Below are 19,541 nucleotides of genomic sequence, written 5' to 3'. Positions count from 1 at the left end.
GTTTATTTGGTTCACCTACAGCCCCTGAATAGTTGCATTATACTGACAAATGCATGTTATAGTTTGTCCATACTTTTTATATAGATTTGGCCAATATAGTACCAGAATGTCAGATAGTTTTGTTTTATATATATATATATATATATCTCGAACAAGAGCTGCTGCTTTTTTGTCTCCGAGAAGGAAAGAAAAAAAGCATTGTCATTTGGCTTTTGGCAAATAATGAACTTTTCTGGTTATAAATGAACATAAGCACAGTTATCTGCAAGTTGGTAGCCTTGCTGAAGTTCACGCACAGCGGACCAACTTGCAGATAACACATATATATATATATATATATATATATATATATATATAAGTATAGGCTGATGCAAAATAGTTATGGTGCAAAGCAGCACCACAACCTGTATCCCTCACAATTGAATAAAGTCTAATGGACATCTCTCTAACACAATGTTAACAAAACTGAACATTATAATATAATTACTCTGAGCCTGTAGGATTTATTACAGGTGTTGTTGTATTAGACCACAGCAGTTTCTCTAGGTGTAGCTAAGAAATTGCAGACCAAGTGTATTTAAAGATGAAGCATTGCATATTCTCAGTTGTCTCATTGCTTTATTAAAAGAGCACCAATACGATGATGGAGCAGAATGGCTGTGTGATTGGGAAACAGATTTCAGCAGAAGTCTGTTTTGTGTTTATTTGGTTTTTCCTCATAGTCTGCAGTGGTGAAATCAGCTGACACCGCAGTTCTCCAAAATGAGGAAATATTAAAGAGAGTGCACTTACAACGTCCTGAACCAGGGTGACACTCAGGACTGACAGGAAGTAGGCGAAGCCTTTGGTATAGGCATGGTTGAAATGTGTCGGCAAAGTTCAAGTTTTGCTAAGACATTGTGATCCTAAAGTTAAATTGTAATTATCCATGTTGAACAATAGATAGCAAATCGATTTGCCACTATGAATATCTTTTGTAAGGGATTGACGTTTTCTCTGTTCATTTAGTTTTATTCACTTTAGTTAAGTTTGGCCCACACAACATTGTGTCCCACCTGTCCTTTAGACATGTTCATGTCATTCACTGTGACAAATCTTGATACTTCACTGTCAATAATAGAGCGCTTTTAGAGGCTATCCCCATGGTGTGTAGGTGGTTCTAGTTTTCTTTTTAATAAAAGATGCTGCGCTCTCTCTCTCTCTCTCTCTCTCTCTCTCTCTCTCGTCTTGCATTGTCAGACCATCTTCACCTGGCTACACTACTTATCTATTCTGGGATAGGGAAAACAACGCTCTGGCTCTTTTGTTTTACTTTAAATCAATCACAACCCTCCTGGGCAGCGCTAAGACCCGATAGCAAAGCTAGCAAGAGGGGATGTCAGCCTTTATCCCAGCAATGTACATCCAGACTACTTTATTTCTGTTTGAGCTGATGTTTAATCTCCTCCCATCCATGCTATATTTCCATTTTGCTGTTTGCACAGCCATATATATTTTTACCAGAACATTAATCGTAGCATCTCATCATGATGGTTGAATTGTGCTTCCCACTGTTGCACTCATTTGTTGGTTTATTTGGTTCACCTACAGCCCTGGAATAGCATTATACTGACATTGCATGTTATAGTTTGTCCATACTATTGATATAAATTTGGCAAATATAGCATCAGAATGTCAGATAGTTTTTAAAAAAATATAATATATATAAGTACAGGCTGATGCAAAACAGTTATGGTGCAGCTTTGCACCATAACTGTGAAGAACTATGAATTTTCATTTGGAGTAGAAACATCTGGTGGTTTTTTTTTTGTACCATATTTCAGTTCAGCACTGACAAAGTTGTTGGAGCTTTTTAAAAGTCACAGCTGTTTGCTTGTGACAGACAGTCCCAACTGACTTTGACTCTGGGACATAAACAGCTCAGTCCAAAATATCTCTCTGAAAGAGCATCTTCTGGACCAGAGGCCCAGGCCTCCCAGTCCATTTGGTAATGTCAGTGCTTGAATTTGATACTTATCCTGACCGCCCTTTGCAGCAGCAGCCTAATCTGAAGATATAAATGGTGAGTCACTCTGATGAGTGGCTGCCACAATGTCTGCCACTGTGCCCTTAATCCACTGCGGGGTACATATTTCATCCATATTTCATGTTTTGATTTGACAGTTTTCCACAGAGCTTTGGAGGGGCTTCAAATATGTGTAGTATTCAATAGTTTTAGATTAGACCACATGATTTATGATGTATTTTTTTGGGGCTTCAGGTGTAAACTGTCATACATTCACCTCCACTGGACTTTAACCTACCAGTGTTGTTAGACCAATGTCACAAATTGTAAGGACTGTTAATGCTGACCTACAGTATCAAAGCCCTCTCAGTCCAGCTTACTTTATAATGAGCAAGACTGAGAGGACTTTTCACAGCTCAGAACACCGCTTCCCCCTTTTCCCCTCATCTGGAATCAGGTCTGCAGTGAATGAAGTTCGCTTTTTTGGTATATCATTTAACTCACTGTCATTATGTAGCCAGGTATTGAGTTTCAGTCTTTCCGGTGACACCCTACCATCCCTTTACCTCCCTTGTCAACGGATCATATTATTTATGGATTGTGCGCTCGCTGGTCTCACTCTGTATTGTACGTGAATGCTTCTTCCGTTACAACAGAGCATGTCGTCCTTCAATCACAAGATTGGCTGTTCGATCCCCGGCTCCTCCGGCCGCATGTCAAAGTGTCCTTGGGAAATAAGCAAAACGCTGAACCCCAAGTTGCTCCCGGGACACTGCTATGTGGCTGTCAGTGTCTACTGCCCCTAATGCTTAGGGGTGGGTTACCTGCCCCTACTGTATGACTGTATGTGACAAATAAAGTTTCTTCTTCTTCTATCTCTTCTTCTCCTCACAGCCAAAAGCAAAGAACCTGAGAAAGTGACCGATGCTAAAGTCAATAGAGGTGAGTTCATCACCATCATCACCACCACCTGTGTGAGGTTATGAATGAGTTTTTTTCAGTGGTGTGATTTAAAGTGACATGACAACACTACAGACAAGAATGTTTTAATATTGAAAGCTGTGGTTATTTGTGTATTTGTGGTTGCATTTGTGGCCACTTGGCTAAGTTGAGATGTAAAAGAGAAAATAGTATTAATTAAAATTAGCATCATCCACCAGCCAAATGCTGTTATAATATGCTGGTAGATTTGCTTTACTCACAGCCCAAAAAACAATAGTAATATATAGAGTGGCTGTATACATTTGAACAAGACGTTTGGTTGGTGGACAGACAAGTTGGCCTTTAATTGATAGGACAGTTGTACACAGGATAGGGAGGTTGGAATTGAACCCGGGCCACTGCTGTAAGGACTGAGCCGTGGAACTTGGGGCACGCTCTACCAGGTGAGCTTCCGCCTGGTAGAGCGTGTACAGAACAACAAAAGGGATCATTTTGAACCCTTCTTTGAGATGTTTTTGCGTGTGTTGTTGTTAGAACTGAGATTTAAATGGTTCTTTGCTGAAGTTGGTTTACTATGTTAAATCATTGCTGGCTATGTTGTCACAAGACCAACATTTTGCCCTCAAACTACTAAGTGAAACACATACAGCTCACAGTCAATTAAACAGTGAGCAGTCTGTCTTCTCAAACATCTTCACACCCTGAGGCCTCTTTACACTTAACTGTGAGCTCTTTGATAAACTTGCACTAAAAAGACCTTTTCATTCAAGTCACACTGATTTCATACATTCAGGCCACTCAAAACTTTTGATATCAATTTATTTATTTTCTTCTTTTTTCCTCTAATGCCTTTTTTTCCTGTCCTTCATCCTCTACTCACAGCTCCACCCAGCCCTCACTCTCCATCACTTGGACTGAGGAACCACAATGCCATCCAGGAAGCTGCCGGGCCCAGCCATGTGGCCATCAACGCCATCTCTGCCAACATGGACTCCTTTGCCCGCGGTCGCACCGCCATCCTCAAGAAACAGCCGAGCCACATGGAGGCGGCGCACTTTGGAGATCTTGGTACAGAGCCTGCATTCATGTGTTTGTGTTTTGCTTTTAGTAATGATAACATATGAAAGAACCAAACATTTGGCCGTATACATATGAGCTACAGTATATTCTGAAAGGTAACTAAAGAGTTGTTTAAGATGGGAAATCAGCATTTGTTGTTGTAATTAAAAAATATGGGTCTGTTGTACTTCAACGGGTTACAATACGGACATAATTGTCTGATGTCAGTCAGTGACTTATCAAGGAGGTATGATGCAAGTTATAGTCTTTGTTTTATGATTTTATGTTGTAGTAAATGCAAACAATACATAGCAGAGGCAACAGTAGAAGAAGTAGAGCTGCAACTAACAATTATTGTAGTTATTGATTAATCTGCTGAATTTTAATCGTCTATAAAATGTCCAAAAATATTGAAAAAGACCCTTTAATTTCCAGAGTCCAATGTGACATCTTTTCTTGTTCTTCTTCTTGAATTTCTTGTTTTATTTGACCTACAGCTCTAAACCCAAATATATTTGTGTTACTATCATATTTGACAAGATTAAGGAGAAATCCTTACATTCAAGCTGAAACCAGAAAATGTTTGGGTATTAACTGAATAATTGAGTCATGTCAGGTGACTGAAACCAAATATTTCAACAGAAAAGAATCAAATAATCTGCATGCGTAGTATTTTATTATTTTAATTTCAGCATGTTTGCAGGGCCTGCCAAATGATGAAAGCACAACATACCAATAAGATCTAAATGCACAATAATATGTAAACATTTTCAATACAATAATGAAACATAAACGTTGCAAACTTCATGCTTCATAAGCTCCTGTTTAACTTAAAGGGGATAATTAGATTTCTCAAAGTAAAGTGCTGTAGCTACAGTATGCCTCTGAGTGTGTCTCATGCATCACTAAAATGGCTTAAACGGCACACTTGTCTTGTGCAACTGGCAAACATCCCGTCATTAATTCTGTGTGACGCACTCTCACAACTTCATGCCTTAGTTTTGACGTGGCGCTCAGACATTCCAAAGCCTGTCAGGATAACGCTGGCCTTACAGTCCGTCCTGTTGTGTAGTCACATGGTGAAGAAACTCCTCCCTTACATCACAAGCCCTAAAATGGTACTGGGTTAGCCACGTTAGACGCCATGATACGAGGCAGTATATATTTAGTGTAGCTGACACGTTTGAATGACAGCAGTGGCAAGAACTGCACGAGCAAGTTGCCCAGACAATAGCTGGGGTGAGTCAGACGGAGGTGGAGGAACCTGTGCCACAGCCTGGATTTTAAAAAAAAAGAAAAAAAACTCTGAATGAAAAACACCAGGCACCAATGTTTTCTGGGCTGTGGTTTTAACACGAGGAAGAAGGGAGGGAGGAGGAGAGGCAAGGTGGGTTATGGCTTGTAGGCAGCCATGGTAGTTCAGCCTAGAGCCATTGTGGAGATAGTGGAAGTTAAAAAGGAATCTCTCTGGGCCAGGTCAGGGAGGTGACTAGCAGTAAAAAGCATCATGTTGGACATGATCATGAGGTTTCCTTGCTCTCTTTTAATAGCAGTTAAAAGAGTATAGAGCAGATGTAGCACATGTGAAGGGGCATTGTAACCGACACTGAGTGATTCTTAAAAGATATTCAAATGAAGCAGGTGCCGTTTGATGATCTGATGCCGGCAGATGCTGCACAGGTTGTTGGGATTTTATCAGCGTGGGTTTGACTGTGTGATCTTGAGGAATCTGAAGAGGCTGATTGATAAGCGCCTCACACTGAGTGACACCTCTTGAACATTAACACCACAAAGCCTTCAGTCCACACTTGCTGGATTATGAATCAGAGCAACAGAGTCTAGACTCTGTTGCAACGGATGTTGCAGATAATCCAGCAAGTGTTTGTATTCATGAGCCATTCCCTTGTCTATTTGGTTTTTGGTAGTATGTGTTTGTGATTGTGAATGCAGTCCCCCAGAATGATGGATGCTATTCAAACAGACAGTCTCTATTTGAGACGCAGTAAAGTCAAGTCCTGTGGCATCTCTAGGAGTTAGGAGACTTGTCAAAGGTTGCTATGGCTGCCACAGTTATTGCTGACCAATTCATACGCATGAATGACGAGATGGACGGGAGACACTGTTGTTGCTGTTGACGTGGGATTCTGAGTTTGTCTGCGTTAAGTCATCTGTGTAATTGCATAGTCCAAGGCCAGCTTGAGACAGACATTCTGGGAGCCACACATTCACATGATTTTCAAAACAAATGTCCAGCAGTTAAAATTCAGCTCGTGGCAGCCTTTAGTGTGGACCAAATTTCCATTTAAAATAGGAGAGCTGAACACAGAGAATCCACTTCTTACCTTTCACTTTCACAACTCCCATCAAAATCCTGCAATTTTTATTTTCTATTTTCCTATTATTTCCTTGTAAATAATAGAAAGTAGGCTGCCCAGTCTGTTAGTAATGTGGAATACTTTAGTGTCTAATGTGTGCTTAAAGGCAGTATGAATCTTATTGTCATGTGAATGCAGGGGTTTTCTCCATGACGTTTGTATGTTCTTCTAACCACAACACCATAACCTTAAGTCTTTAAAAGTGAGATACATTACTAATAATTTGCATAGTAATGTAATTTTTTACCTGCAGGTTTGTAAAACATCGCAGGGTTAATACAATATTCAAAATAGTTTACATTGCATTACCTTCAAATGTAGAGTTGGAAAGAATGTGTGAAAGGTAGTAAAAGTAATTTGTTTGTTTAAAAATGTTAATTTTCTTAAGCTATAGTCGTATACGAATTTTCTGGAATTTCCTGTAGCAAGAAATACATTGTTGACACAGTTTTTAATTTATTTTGATTAAAAAGTTACGCTTTAACTTTTGAAGCTTATAGCTACCTCTGCTAAGGTGATTGCTTAATTGCGTGTATATTTGTTTGTTCCAGGTCATTCCAGTGTGAACTATCAGCCCCAAGAGGACCGCTCTCGGCTGTCAAAGACGGTGGAGCATGTCCTTCGGGACAACGTGGCCATACCCCACTACATGCATTTCATGGAACACCAGGGCGCTGACCACCTGGTTCGGTTCTGGTTGGAGGCTGAGAGTTTCCGCTCTACCAGCTGGTCGCGGGTCCGAGCGCACAGCCTAAACTCTGTCAAACACAGCTCTCTGGCCGAGCCCGTCCCCGCCTCCCCTGGCGGCTCAGAGCTCCCGGAGCTTGCCCTACACACAATCAATGCTCTCAGCCGGGACAGTAGCAGTGAACGCCTGGCAGCGCACCCAGAGCGGCGGGACTCTTTCAGCACAGAAGCAGGTCTGAGACCTAGCACCCCTCAAGCGGGAACCCCCAGCAGGCAGGCACCCTCCCAGACAGGGACTCCCTTCAAGATGCTGTCAAACAGCGCCCTGCGAGACCTCTCAGACAAACTCATGAAAAGTGAGTCACTTTTACCCTTTCTCTTTATATTTGTGTTCATATAAGTGTGCAGATGAACACATCAGATCTGTGTGGAGCAATGAGGAGACTCTAACCCTCCTCAGATTAACACATGAAAACAAACCTAAATGCCAAAATATTCCATCATGTTTCCCACTATTTGAGGTTTGACTTGTTTCTTCTACAAAGGCATTGGGGTGGAGAATTAGCACCACCAATTTTTCATCGCCATACATCCAGCTCCTTGTAATACAGTAGTGGATGGAAATGTGCATTAAATAGCGTTGTTGATTTTCTGGAAAGGAGGTTTAAATGTGCACTACATTTGAAAGGCTAGATGGCTAATGTTGGGGTATGGGGGAGAGAAACCTTTCTGGCTGTTTTTATTTTGCCCTTAACTTTCTATTCCTCACTTCATGTGCACCAAAAATATTTCTCACAAGTGACCTGAATTTTTTAACCCTTTTTCATTGTTTTCTATTGAACTATCAAGTCAACATGTTCAGAGTATCATACATTGTACACTTTTTAAAGATATTTATATATATATATATATTGTTTTAAACAATTAACACAACACAGTTCAAGTTAATCCTACAAAGAAGAAAAAAGAAAGCAAGAGAAAAAGGTGTGTGGCAAAGGAACAGTTGGGGTTATGTCACAGTAAATGGTCCCTGAAATCTGATCTATGTGGGATATCTATTCTATATCATATAAATATCTATTATATCTGTCTGTCGTAGCCCAACTTCATAGTTGTCTTTTGCAGCTTTAAGGGATGGGTTCACATTTTTTAAGTTTATCTTATAACAATACCAACGTTGTGTGTGTGTTTTGTATAACTGAATGATCAGCTATTTGTCTTTTCTATTGTTTTTTTCAGCTCTAGAGAAAGAAGCAGTTACCATCTTCACCAAGTACATCTCTCCAGACGCCGTGAGGCCCATCCCCATCACAGAACAGATCAGAACCGACATAGTTGGTAAGATACAGATGTTGCCAATAGGAATTCATTGTATAAAAAAAAAAAAAACTCCCTATTTGACTCCATATTTTACGTGTTCTGGATTTCAGCAAACAAAAACTGCAAGTCATCTATCTTTAATAAAATTTCTCTAATGAGTCTGTCCTCCATGTAGCTAAGATATGTGGAGAGGATGGCATGGTGGACCCAAACTGCTTTGTCATTGCACAGTCGGTAGTCTTCACCATCTTGGAGCAACAGTGAGTTTCTGTCTATTCCTTTTCTAGAGGAGTTAATACATGCAACGCTATGTTTTAACATTAGGATTAAAGTGCAGCCATTGTTCTTTCTTGGCATCCACAGTAGCGCCCGTATTCGTCTCCAACTTGCTCTTTCATTTCCAGGCACTTTAGCGAATTCCTGCGGAGCCATCATTTCTGTAAATACCAGATTGAAGTGTTGACTAGTGGCTCTGTGTTCCTAGCTGACATCTTGTTCTGTGAGTCAGCGCTCTTCTACTTCTCTGAGGTGAGTGGGCCCTTCGGGTCCCAAAACAGGAGTTATTTCTCTCATTCCAAACACACTTTTATACCAATGCTTGGTTTGCAATGTTTTTTTTTTCGTACAAAAATTGCCACTTGTCGTCTCTTGCCACTCTCTCGCAAAAAAAAAATGGTTTATTTGCCTATTCTAGAGAGAATTTCTGTTGTCACAGTAGCAACAAACTAAGGACACAGTAAACTTAACTAAACACAAAAAAAACCTGTGGATGCTCTCTTCACAATCGCCCAACCTATTGTTATGCTCCAAAGTGACTCAAAAGCTACAGACTCAGAAATGGCACATACTAACTCCTAATTTCCACCGGGTGCGGAATGTCTGCGGGACCACTAAGGTCTATATAAAAGAGACTTCAGATACAGTATTAGGGACCACTAGGGCTATAAGAACGAGACTTCCGATACAGTATTAGGCCACTAGGTCTATATAAAGAGACTTCAGATACGTATTAGGGGACCACTAAGGTCTATATAAAGAGACTTCAGATACAGTATTAGGGACCACTAAGGTCTATAAAAGAGACTTCAGATACAGTATTAGGGACCACTAAGGTCTATAAAAGAGACTTCAGATACAGTATTAGGAGCACTAAGGTCTATATAAAGAGACTTCAGATACAGTATTAGGGAGCACTAAGGTCTATATAAAAGAGACTTCAGATACAGTATTAGGGGACCACTAAGGTCTATATAAGAGACTTCAGATACAGTATTAGGGACCACTAAGGTCTATATAAAAGAGACTTCAGATACAGTATTAGGGGAGCACTAAGGTCTATATAAAAGAGACTTCAGATACAGTATTAGGGACCACTAAGGTCTATATAAAAGCATCCAAGGAGCACCATGCCATGGGACCTTTTTAAGAAAACAAGGAAATTGCAAAAACTCACATGGACTTTCAATTGAATTGTTGTGAGCTTTGCACCCTCTTCCCTGCAGTACATGGAAAAGGAGGAGGCGATGAATGTACTGCAGTTCTGGCTGGCGGCAGACAACTTCCAGAACCAGCTGGCAGCTAAAAAGGGCCAGTACGATGGCCAGGAGGCTCAAAATGATGCCATGATCCTCTACGACAAGTAGGTTTCTCTCAGCTTCTCTGAGAGTCCCCAAAACACCCAGATATTGATGTTAAAAGAATGGGTTTGGCCTTATATTAAGGAGTTGCCAATATGTTAAAATCATTTCTGTTACTGTTTTCTTTTTAGTCTCAGAACTGTATCTCGTTTCAGACACCATTTTCTTTTTTTATGACCACATGTTTTTATTTAAATTACAAACAATATGCTGAGACATGAATGTGTCCCCAGACCAAAAAATAAGATTAAAAAAAAAATAACAGAGGAAAGAGCGGAAGGAGTTGAACCCTAATAAAAACAGTAAGAGTGTGTCCGCAGTTACAAATAATACATACAGAAACCGACGTACACAAACACACGTGTAAGCAAAAACACACACACACACACACACACACACACACACACACACACACACACACACACACACACACACACACACAACACACACCCACACACACCACACCACACCCACACACACACACACACACACTGACATAAGATAAGGAACCAAACACATGTAAGAAGGCTGTCAGACACCATTTTCTTGTAATTACAGGAGGTAATATATAGTTTTAGCTACCATTACCAATGTTTTTGTGTGTGTGTGTGTATATATATATATATACTGTATATTTATATTATGCAAAGTTAGCTGTGTGCATTTCATATTTGCCACCGTTTCATTAATAATTAGATATAATTGATACTGCCACCCTTTTTACACATGATCCTACCGACCAGGGGTAGCGGAACTACAGCCTCCGTTTAAGATGCAATTTTGCAATTTATGAATTGGGTATTGATTCAGATCTTTGTCTAGGTGCCCTCATCACCTGAACACAGCCGCTGATTGCTCTATTTCCTGCTCCAGGTATTTCTCACTCCAGGCTACCAACCCTCTGGGCTTTGGCGACTCTGTGCGGATGGAGATAGAGTCGAATATCTGCCGAGAGGGGGGGCCCCTCCCCGACTGTTTCACCACTCCACTCAGACAGGCTTGGACCACCATGGAGAAGGTCCGATTCTCAAATAATCACACACCAAGGGCATTATCTACAATATGGGTCTTCTATTATGTTATTTTAATAAGTAGAGGAAAAAAGAAATAAAGCACCCTGAGTCATAGACATATAAAAGCTTCAATTTATTTACAATGCCCTTTAAAATGCTTCATTAGATATTTTCAAAAGTCATCTCCTTGAACTGTTTTCTTGAATGTAATAGGATCCTCCTAAAGGTTTTGTGTTGTAAGTCACTGATGAATTGTCCTATTATACCACTGACAAATGCACCTGCCTTAATGAAATGAAAGCTGTTGTTAGCACATAAAAGGTCAGTAACAAACCTTTGCGAACTTGCCCAGAAATATATCACGGAGCTCATTATTCTCTTAACAGAGTTGGTTATGTGTTGCATTTGTTCAGGTCTACATGCCAGGCTTCCTGTCTAGCAACCTTTACTACAAATACCTGAGTGACCTCATCAACTCGGTGCGGGCAGACGAGTTTGTGAATGTCAGCACTCCGGGTCAGGGCGGGCCTGCAGACAACGAGCGCTCAAGTTCAAATGCCAGCGAAGGCTCTCAGACTCAGGTGACCCCGACTTTAACCCTCATCTTCAGCCCCTGTGGGGATGTTCCCCCGCCTGCTGACATTTAGACCTGTTCTGCCTCATTACATGAATAGTAAAGATATTTTTGCTAATGCCAAAAGGTTGTGGTTGTTCATCTTTAGTTGGATTCATTGAAAACAGTGTAATGCTGCCCGACATTCAGCTCATTGTGTCTTTACGATACAGCAAGGTACCAAAAGGGCAGCGATCAAGATCCTGAAGAACTTTGACGAGGCGATCACGGTGGACGTCGCCAGCCTGGACCCTGAGTCCCTGTACCAGCGGCCATACGCTGGGTGAGTTTTCTTTGGCTAATGTATCAGATGGCTTAACTACCATTTTTGTTTAGCATTAATCTGGCTAAAAATGTATTCTAAAGAATCTATTTAAATGCATGTTTTCAGGTATTTGTTGTTATCTAATTTGTCATTTGGTAATCTCCCTTGTTTTCTTTAATGTTTATCTCCTTTTATCGCCCACCCTACTGTTTGTAGGGATGTAACAGTATGAACATGGAACCTCACAGTTATAGTGACTAAAATTAGTACGGTTTCCGGTAGTATCACGGCCTTTTTAAAAGTGTGTTCAATATGTTCAGAAAGCACTGATAGGCCTACACAAGCTGAAATAGTTTCAAAATAATAATAAATAATAGTTTAAATAAATAGTTCATTATATTACAAAAATATAGACTGTAGTTTTGTAAAAACGATTGAAAACTGTGGGTCAAGGGGGTCAGGTAAGAACTTGAACCGCAGATGTCTTAGACGTATTTTTTATTTACAGCTCCAACATGAAGTTGTATTTGACGTTACATGTGAAGTTGGACGTGGTTCTGAAATAAAAGCAAATAATAATGCACATTAATAAGCGTCTGATTTACTATGAACATTATTTACCAAAAGTAAATGTTATAGCCACTAGCATATAACAAGTAACAATATTAAGAATTACATTCATTTCTCTGTAATAATTAACATAAAAGTAACATGTTGCTCAGTAACACAAACTGAGAATATTTTTGCACACATGTCCATAATGGAGCATACAGTGTAATACACCTTTAATAGCTTAGCATGTGGCTCCCCCGCGCTGGTCTGTTTACTGGTAATTCCACCTAGGTTGCAAATCGCCCCAACACAACCTAAATCAACACGTGGCTGCACAAGTTATATTAAATAATCTGCACATCTATCAGCTATGCAATAAGAAACACCGCAATATTGTCAAGGCGATAATCTCTCTTTCTCTCAATAAATCATCTAAACCTATGATTTACTACGTTCTGGGCTAGCCACATCACTTCAACTAATCCGAAAACGGGAAAGGAATGGTAAAGAAAAGTGTTTGTTGACAGCTGCGCGCCCTGTGCCCTCCTCCTGTCTGAGGGCAGTGCGCCTAATCCACCGCGATAATAAGGATATTTTATATGAAAACAGACAAAAAATGATCGTCACATTTTAACCATGCTGTTCGGCTTTAATGCTTGTACTGCTTCTTTTTTTTATTGACTCCCCCCCCCAAGTGTTTTATGAGCATGGTTTGAAAAATCCTGTCCAAAAATAACTCAAGATAATGGTCTTACTGAGGCTCAGTGTGCTGTTTTCATCCCTCTCCTCCTCTTCTGCCCAGAAGGATGACGTTTGGGAAGGTGAATGAGATGGGCCAGTTTATCAGGGAGGCAGAGCCAGAGCCGGACGTGAAGAAATCCAAAGGCATGATACACCCCCACTTGTCTCTCTCTTCTCTACCCGCTCTCTCTCTCTCTCTCTCTCATTATTTTCCTCTCACTCTGCCCTCACTTCTGCCATATTTGATCTCATTCCTCCTTGCAGCGAGAAACATCCACTCTGCTCCCATGAATATAAACCTCGTCTAGTGGCTGCTCCCATTCTCCTTACAGCTCACAGCCTTCGCTGCAAGACAACATACATAATCTTTAGTTATTATATCCAACAGTGCTTTATTGTAGTCTACAATAGAGTAGCAGACATTTTGGCTACAGAATAACTCCAGTCCAAACAGAAAACAGATACTCCTGAAGCACAAATTACTTAAATATGTCAGGGTTAGCTCACCTTGGGACAGTCTAGCCTGCACTTCAGTTTTTTTTAATTCTTGAAATTCTTTTATTAAGATAACCCCTTGAGATGTACCATCTCACTTTTGAGGGGGTCCTGAACAAGATACCACAAAAAAACATTGCACATACACAACCAAAATTTCAAAATGGAAATCAGCAAAGAAAAACACACAGAGCCTACAATTACAACATAATAAGTAACAGGGAATAACGATAATTCAGAATATAGCTACTGTAGCGTTACTGTAAAATGTCAGTGAGATTCAGTAAAAAGAAAAGAGTGAGGAGATCAAATTAGAAAGGTGTTAAATCTGCATGTACAGTTAGTGTGAAAAGTCTGAAAGATGAAATGGAATGAAAATTTACTGGTAAGTCCAGTCAGAAGGTGCTTTAAACATAAAAGCTCGTTTTGATATGGAAAAAGACTGTACAGTATGTCTTAAATGATGAATGGTGGAAAAAGGAACCAAAAACTAATTTTCAATAAAAAAGGAAAGTTGAAATGAACACACTGCTCGTTACTTGTGCTTACTCATGCAGTCACTTTGTCTTACTCAGCGTTCCCTCTCCTCTCATTTAGGTTCCATGTTTTCTCAAGCCATGAAGAAATGGGTCCAAGGCAACTCAGATGAGGTGAGGCCGTTTAAAATATTCATGAACGTTTCAGCGGTCGGAGGCGCACAGCAAGGCTCTCAGTGGCACGCTTTGAAATTCACTGTGACATCAGCCCCATGACGTATGATTTATTAAAGAATATCAAGTGAAAGGGTCATTGTTTGTGCTGTGACCCCCAAGGCCCAGGAGGAGATGGCATGGCAGATAGCCAAGATGATCGTCAACGACGTGGTCCACCAGTCAAGTCACGACAGCCCCGGCAAGGCCACCAAGGTGCAGACCCTCGCCCAGGACTCCCTTAGCCGTGCGCTGGTCTTCTCAGTCCTTCTCTAAGTGTTTTCTTTTGTCTGTCTGCAGTTATGACCCCACTGAGGAACCAAAGGACCACTGACAAACTGCACACCGGGTTCACCCTACAGTGGACTGCATCACTCGGAGAACGAACGAGGCATTTTAATCACCTCCCCCATAGTGTGTGTGTGTCTGTGTGTGTGTGTGTGTGTGTGTGTGTGTGTGTGTGTGTGTGTGTGTGTGTGTGTGTGACTGTGAGCTTGGGTGAGTGGTTGTTTACGCATGGGCTAATGGAAAAGTAAAAGTACATCGTTGTTCCAATCTTCCAACTCCATGAAACTTTTAGGGTTCACGTGTAGTAGTCAAAGGTAAGGCAACTCCAAGCGCTCTCGTCAGAGTGGAGGAAGTTACTGCTGAAGAAAGAAAAACGTACAACGCACTCCCACTCGAAGAAGCAGCATGGCCGTCAGGACCATTAGCGCGTCGCTGGAGCCACACGGTCTGAAAATGTCTCTCATCTCGCACCTGAGGAGGACGTGACAAAGACCGAAGGACTGAATTACTCTCACTCCCTCGTGACACTCCTCCCTACACCTTTTATAACCATTCCTTGTTTTTAGATGGAACTCCCTCTTAAGGGTCAGCCACGTAAGGCTTACGCAGATGAAAACCCGCTTTGTACAGTTTTTGTACACGCTTCCTTTAGCCCGCCCCGGAGTAGTGTTGTCTGCTGGTCACTGGTGTGAGCGGTCCTACCGGGGCCGGTTTACGTACTGTAGAACATTTGGAAATGTGACAACGAAACAGAAGAAGAGCTGATTCAATTCTTGGACTGGCTGACCTCCTATATGAACCTCCTGGCACCTTTACAGAGTGTAGAAGAAGATGAAATACTCTCCTCCATGTCCTAAATGTTTATATATATATATAGATTTCTGGTTTAACCCATATATTAATGATAGTCCTTTTTTATGGTGATCGCTGTTGTTTTTATTTTTATTTTTTTACTGCATCACTGAAATAAAGGTCAGTAATGACCAGACTGTTCAACTGGTGTGCTCAGTGAGTTAAACCATTTTTTTTTTTTTTTTTTCTTTCTTTCTTAGAGCCTTACCAAGATTTGGAAAAGAACCATAAAAGACTCTTGGTACTATGTACCACTAATGTTTTCTGACATGTATGTATGTGTACTTAATCTATAATATATTTAAATTGTGTTTGATTTAAATACATATATTATGAAATGTTTGCCTGTCCTCTTTTTTTTGTCTTGTTATTCCGGTTTAAGTCTGCTGCTGGCTGTTTTTTTTTTTTTTATACAGTCTTATGTTTTCTTTTAAAATCAATTTCAAGACCAAAAACAGTTCAAATGTGGGAAAAGTGACAAGCCTAGTAGTGCAAACTGCTTAAGGGTGAACTATTCTCACCTGTGACCAGGTGGGGGCGATGTTCACTGTATTGCTATGTTGGGTAAAACCAAAAAATAATGAGCATTTTTGACAGAATATTATTTCTGACATAAGAATAAGTACGTCTACTTTTTTTAGTAGGGCTACTATGGCGTCTGTTATAAGGTTCCAGAAAAATCCACAAATTGTGAAGTACAGTTCCCCCCAAAGGGCACAGAAGTCCCCTTCAGTACAGTATTGACAGTGCATTTTAATATCTGCTTTGGAAGAACCCTGACAATATTAAGAGATTATTCTATTTCTTGCCGTTTTGTATATTTTAAGGCGAAAATTAGCCTGCTGCTAAAGCTAATTGGTATGATGAATATTTCACACACTCGTTAGCTAAATAGCACAATGCTATTTCATCTCGTAAAGCTAAATGCTGCTCCACGAGACTTCAATCTTATTGGTTCCCAGACTGAGGCTAGCTGCACGTGCAGAGGCAACGCCCACCCCAATACAAACGAGGGGTCCCTGTCCTCAGTCCTGATTGGCTGAGATGTTTTACAACATATTTTACTGTAGCCTACATGTCGATGCTGAGAAGTATTTGTTTAGCAGGGAACAACAATTCATAAACATAAAAAAGAAGTTTAATGAATAATTACACGTACTGTTTTTATTACAATGTGTCTCAGTCTTTATGAAAAGCCGACTCAATGCACATAACGCTACATTAACAAGGTGCAAGGTGCGTTTGGACAATTAGCCCACCTGCGACTAACCGCCTAATCTGTCAAGTTAAACAAAGAGAGGTGCAAAACACCGGAAGAGCGGGTTTTAGCCTCCAGAATAAAAGCAATTTCTGTTAAATAATTTTCGACCAAATGGACATTATCTACCAGCCTGAATCTTACTAGAAAAATTTATTGTTGCATTTCCCAAATTTACAGAGAAGTGTCGTTATGTGTTACAACCAGTGAGGTAGTGTTGTGCCAAAACCTACCTGGGTATTGTTTACATCTTTCCATTGTTTCACTTGCATTGTTGGATAGAGTAATTTTTCATATGATTAGTTGTTGCTTTTCCATGAGCTCATTAAGCATCAATAACTGAGTAAATGTTCTTCTGTTGGCCAAATATTCAATTCAGAAGACCGCAAGTAAACTAACGTGTGTACATTTGGTGTTGTGACCCTTTAGTTCTAATTATTGAAATGCAGTATTTTTTTGTTTTGCTGTGACCCAACTAACAATTTTTGGTTCCCGAAACTTTTTGGTTACATCAAACGTTCTCAGAACGTTCCCCTAACGTTCCCTTAAGGTTGCAACCTTTAGAGAACAACCCCTTACGTTTTTTGTTTTTTTTTACATTTCCCTAACCTTTAAAAACTTTAACCACCATGATACCAGTTTTATTATTACTTGAAGGGTCGAAACTTGCCGCGCTTCTTCTCGTGGTATTTTACTTTGAAAATCTCACCCGGAAGTAGCCGTTTTAACCCTTGTGAGTTTGACGTTAGTCCAGAAGCACTCTTTCTGAAACGCAGAGCGCGCGGCTGTCCGTGCTGAGGCAGAGCGACGCTGAGGGGAGCAGAGGAGAGCCGCGGCCCCGGGACATGCTTGTGTTTGCGGCTTCAAACTAAACTGCACCTGCACTGGTATGACTGCGCGTCCACTTTTGGGTGTGCCAAACATTTTGCGCGCGCGCCTGTGTGTCAGGTTTTACCCAGCCGGCTGAGCGCGGACGACTTGACTTTATTGTCTCGCCTTTCACTCCTCCCGATGACTTTTGGACGTTTTCTTCGCGGTTTGTCTGTCCAGTCCAGATGTTCTGGACACACACGCGCACACGGGGCTGCCTCTGCGGATGTCCAGTGATTTCTTTGCCGATGTACAGTGCTGGTGACGGGCTGAAGTTGATGTCTTGTTGAAGGTGGGAGCTCCAAATGCATTCGCTCCTGGGCCGGGAGAAGAAAGAAGAAGAAGCCGGGTTTGGGATTGATCTGGGTCTGTCTCCGGGCTTTCTGCCCCACGCTGCCACCATGTTCAGCTGCGTGGGCTGCTTCTGGGTGCTCCTCTCCTCCGCTCTGGTCGCTGTGTGCAGTTTCAGCTTCATATCCCCAGCCTGGATTGTTAAGGACCAGCTGAGGAACAACAACCACCACCACCACAACAACAAGGACTCTGTGAGCTTCGGCTTGCTGTGGCACTGCTCCGAGTCCCTGGACCACATGTACCGATGCTACACCTTCGGGGGATTGGGCAAATTCGCAGAGATCCCCTCCAGCTCCTGGCAGGTGGGTAACACCCATGTCCATCCCATGGGGGGGGAATGAGAGCATGTGGGGCATCAAGTGGGAAGGGCATGGCATATATGGCATTAAAGGAGCCAGGAAATAGCAGATAGCAGGGCAGGAATCCAACAATCTTCAAATCCTAATTTTAAATCTAATAAGTCTAATCAAGAGCATGACACCTAATTAAAGAAATGACTTGATTTGAGACAAACAAGTTGATTTTGAGTCCAAAACAAGTCATTTATCATTGAAATGGTGTATTAAAGCTGCAGTGACTCTGCCATCAGGGTTAGCTCACACCTCATGATGAAACTCTGTGGTCTCACACACACAGACACACACACACAGACACACAAACAGACACACAAACACCATATGTGTGGTATTTACTGTGGCTCTTATGTCTGTCCTGCCACATATGGTGATGATGCGGTGTGTTTCAGTCAGAAGCAATGATTCATTGATATGTGGGTGTATCCTACAGAGCCGCATCTGCAGCCCAGCACGCCAGACACACACCAAAGCTGGGAAAGTGGCTCTGCGTTGGCAGAAATTTCAATTTTTTTTGTCCCTCATCGTCAAATTAAACCCGGTTAGTTATCGAGTATGCGAGTGTTTCGGGCCACCCCGCTTTCAACAGATGTGCAGTCACATCCAGCATCAAACACCCTCACATATGGGGGTGTTTAAGGGGGGGGCATTTGATCACGTTGGTGGGCCAATGTTGATCTGGATAGGGTTCAGGAAAGTTTGGAGATGTTGCAAATTGTTGCAGAGGCTGTGGGAGAGACAGTTTTTAATTTTGTTAGAGCAAAGACAATTTTCCATGTTTGAAGACTTGTAACAGGGACGTTCACCTACAGGAAGGCTGTATGGACCCCTCTGCCTTTCACCCCCCCACTACAAAAATCCTACTCTACACCAACCACCTCAGGAGTTCTGATTTATGCATGAAGTGGAATTACCATTTGAAAGGGATATGTTAACCCCTCCTGTTGTCTTTGGGTCAAATTTGACCCTTTTCCAAAAAGTTTCTACATCAGAAATGTAGGTTTCTTTCAAACAAATTGTCCAAAAAAGTAACGTGGATGGTTCCCAACAACGGTCCTCACAAGTCAAATAACTAATCAGTTTAATACTTTCATTGAATTTGTGTATTTTTTCAATTTTATAGCATTTGGAGGAAAACAATTGGAAAAAGAACTTTAAAAAAGTGTAAAAAAA

The 19,541-nt window shown here is 41.1% G+C and overlaps 2 protein-coding genes and 1 long non-coding RNA gene across 5 annotated transcripts in view; 2 read left to right on the top strand and 1 right to left on the bottom strand.

Moving 5' to 3' along the window:
- LOC116700107 (uncharacterized) overlaps positions 1 to 471 on the bottom strand; it is a 17,312-nt gene extending 16,841 nt beyond the window's left edge. The window contains exon 1 of the long non-coding RNA XR_004334576.1: positions 462 to 471. This is a non-coding gene — a long non-coding RNA (uncharacterized LOC116700107). The remainder of the gene's footprint in view (positions 1 to 461) is intronic.
- Positions 1 to 15,513, top strand: part of akap10 (A kinase (PRKA) anchor protein 10) — a 16,629-nt gene extending 1,116 nt beyond the window's left edge. Inside the window, exons 2-15 of one of the 2 annotated variants that reach the window (XM_032532964.1) lie at positions 2,900 to 2,947; positions 3,830 to 4,015; positions 6,933 to 7,424; positions 8,308 to 8,406; positions 8,564 to 8,648; positions 8,793 to 8,916; positions 9,891 to 10,027; positions 10,899 to 11,043; positions 11,452 to 11,619; positions 11,825 to 11,934; positions 13,274 to 13,353; positions 14,302 to 14,354; positions 14,517 to 14,609; positions 14,694 to 15,513. In XM_032532964.1, the coding sequence (XP_032388855.1) occupies positions 2,900 to 2,947; positions 3,830 to 4,015; positions 6,933 to 7,424; positions 8,308 to 8,406; positions 8,564 to 8,648; positions 8,793 to 8,916; positions 9,891 to 10,027; positions 10,899 to 11,043; positions 11,452 to 11,619; positions 11,825 to 11,934; positions 13,274 to 13,353; positions 14,302 to 14,354; positions 14,517 to 14,609; positions 14,694 to 14,699 (1,826 nt within the window). In that variant the 3' untranslated portion in view covers positions 14,700 to 15,513. Of the gene's footprint in view, positions 1 to 2,899; positions 2,948 to 3,829; positions 4,016 to 6,932; positions 7,425 to 8,307; positions 8,407 to 8,563; positions 8,649 to 8,792; positions 8,917 to 9,890; positions 10,028 to 10,898; positions 11,044 to 11,451; positions 11,620 to 11,824; positions 11,935 to 13,270; positions 13,354 to 14,301; positions 14,355 to 14,516; positions 14,610 to 14,693 lie in introns of both variants that reach the window. The other variant, XM_032532963.1, reaches the window with a different exon arrangement.
- A 2,053-nt stretch (positions 15,514 to 17,566) lies between these two features.
- The window catches only part of lhfpl7 (LHFPL tetraspan subfamily member 7), a 134,063-nt gene continuing 132,088 nt past the window's right edge, over positions 17,567 to 19,541 (top strand). For both annotated transcript variants that reach the window (XR_004334575.1, XM_032532972.1), the window contains exon 1: positions 17,567 to 18,317. Coding sequence is in view for 1 of the 2 variants with exons in the window: in XM_032532972.1 (XP_032388863.1) it covers positions 17,967 to 18,317 (351 nt within the window). In the remaining variant the exon portion in view is untranslated. The remainder of the gene's footprint in view (positions 18,318 to 19,541) is intronic.

The sequence above is a fragment of the Etheostoma spectabile genome, chromosome 13 (genome assembly GCF_008692095.1).
Source record: "Etheostoma spectabile isolate EspeVRDwgs_2016 chromosome 13, UIUC_Espe_1.0, whole genome shotgun sequence".
Taxonomy (NCBI): Eukaryota; Metazoa; Chordata; class Actinopteri; order Perciformes; family Percidae; genus Etheostoma; species Etheostoma spectabile.
Note: the sequence above shows the minus strand (reverse complement) of the source record. Positions and strands in the feature narration are given on the sequence as shown.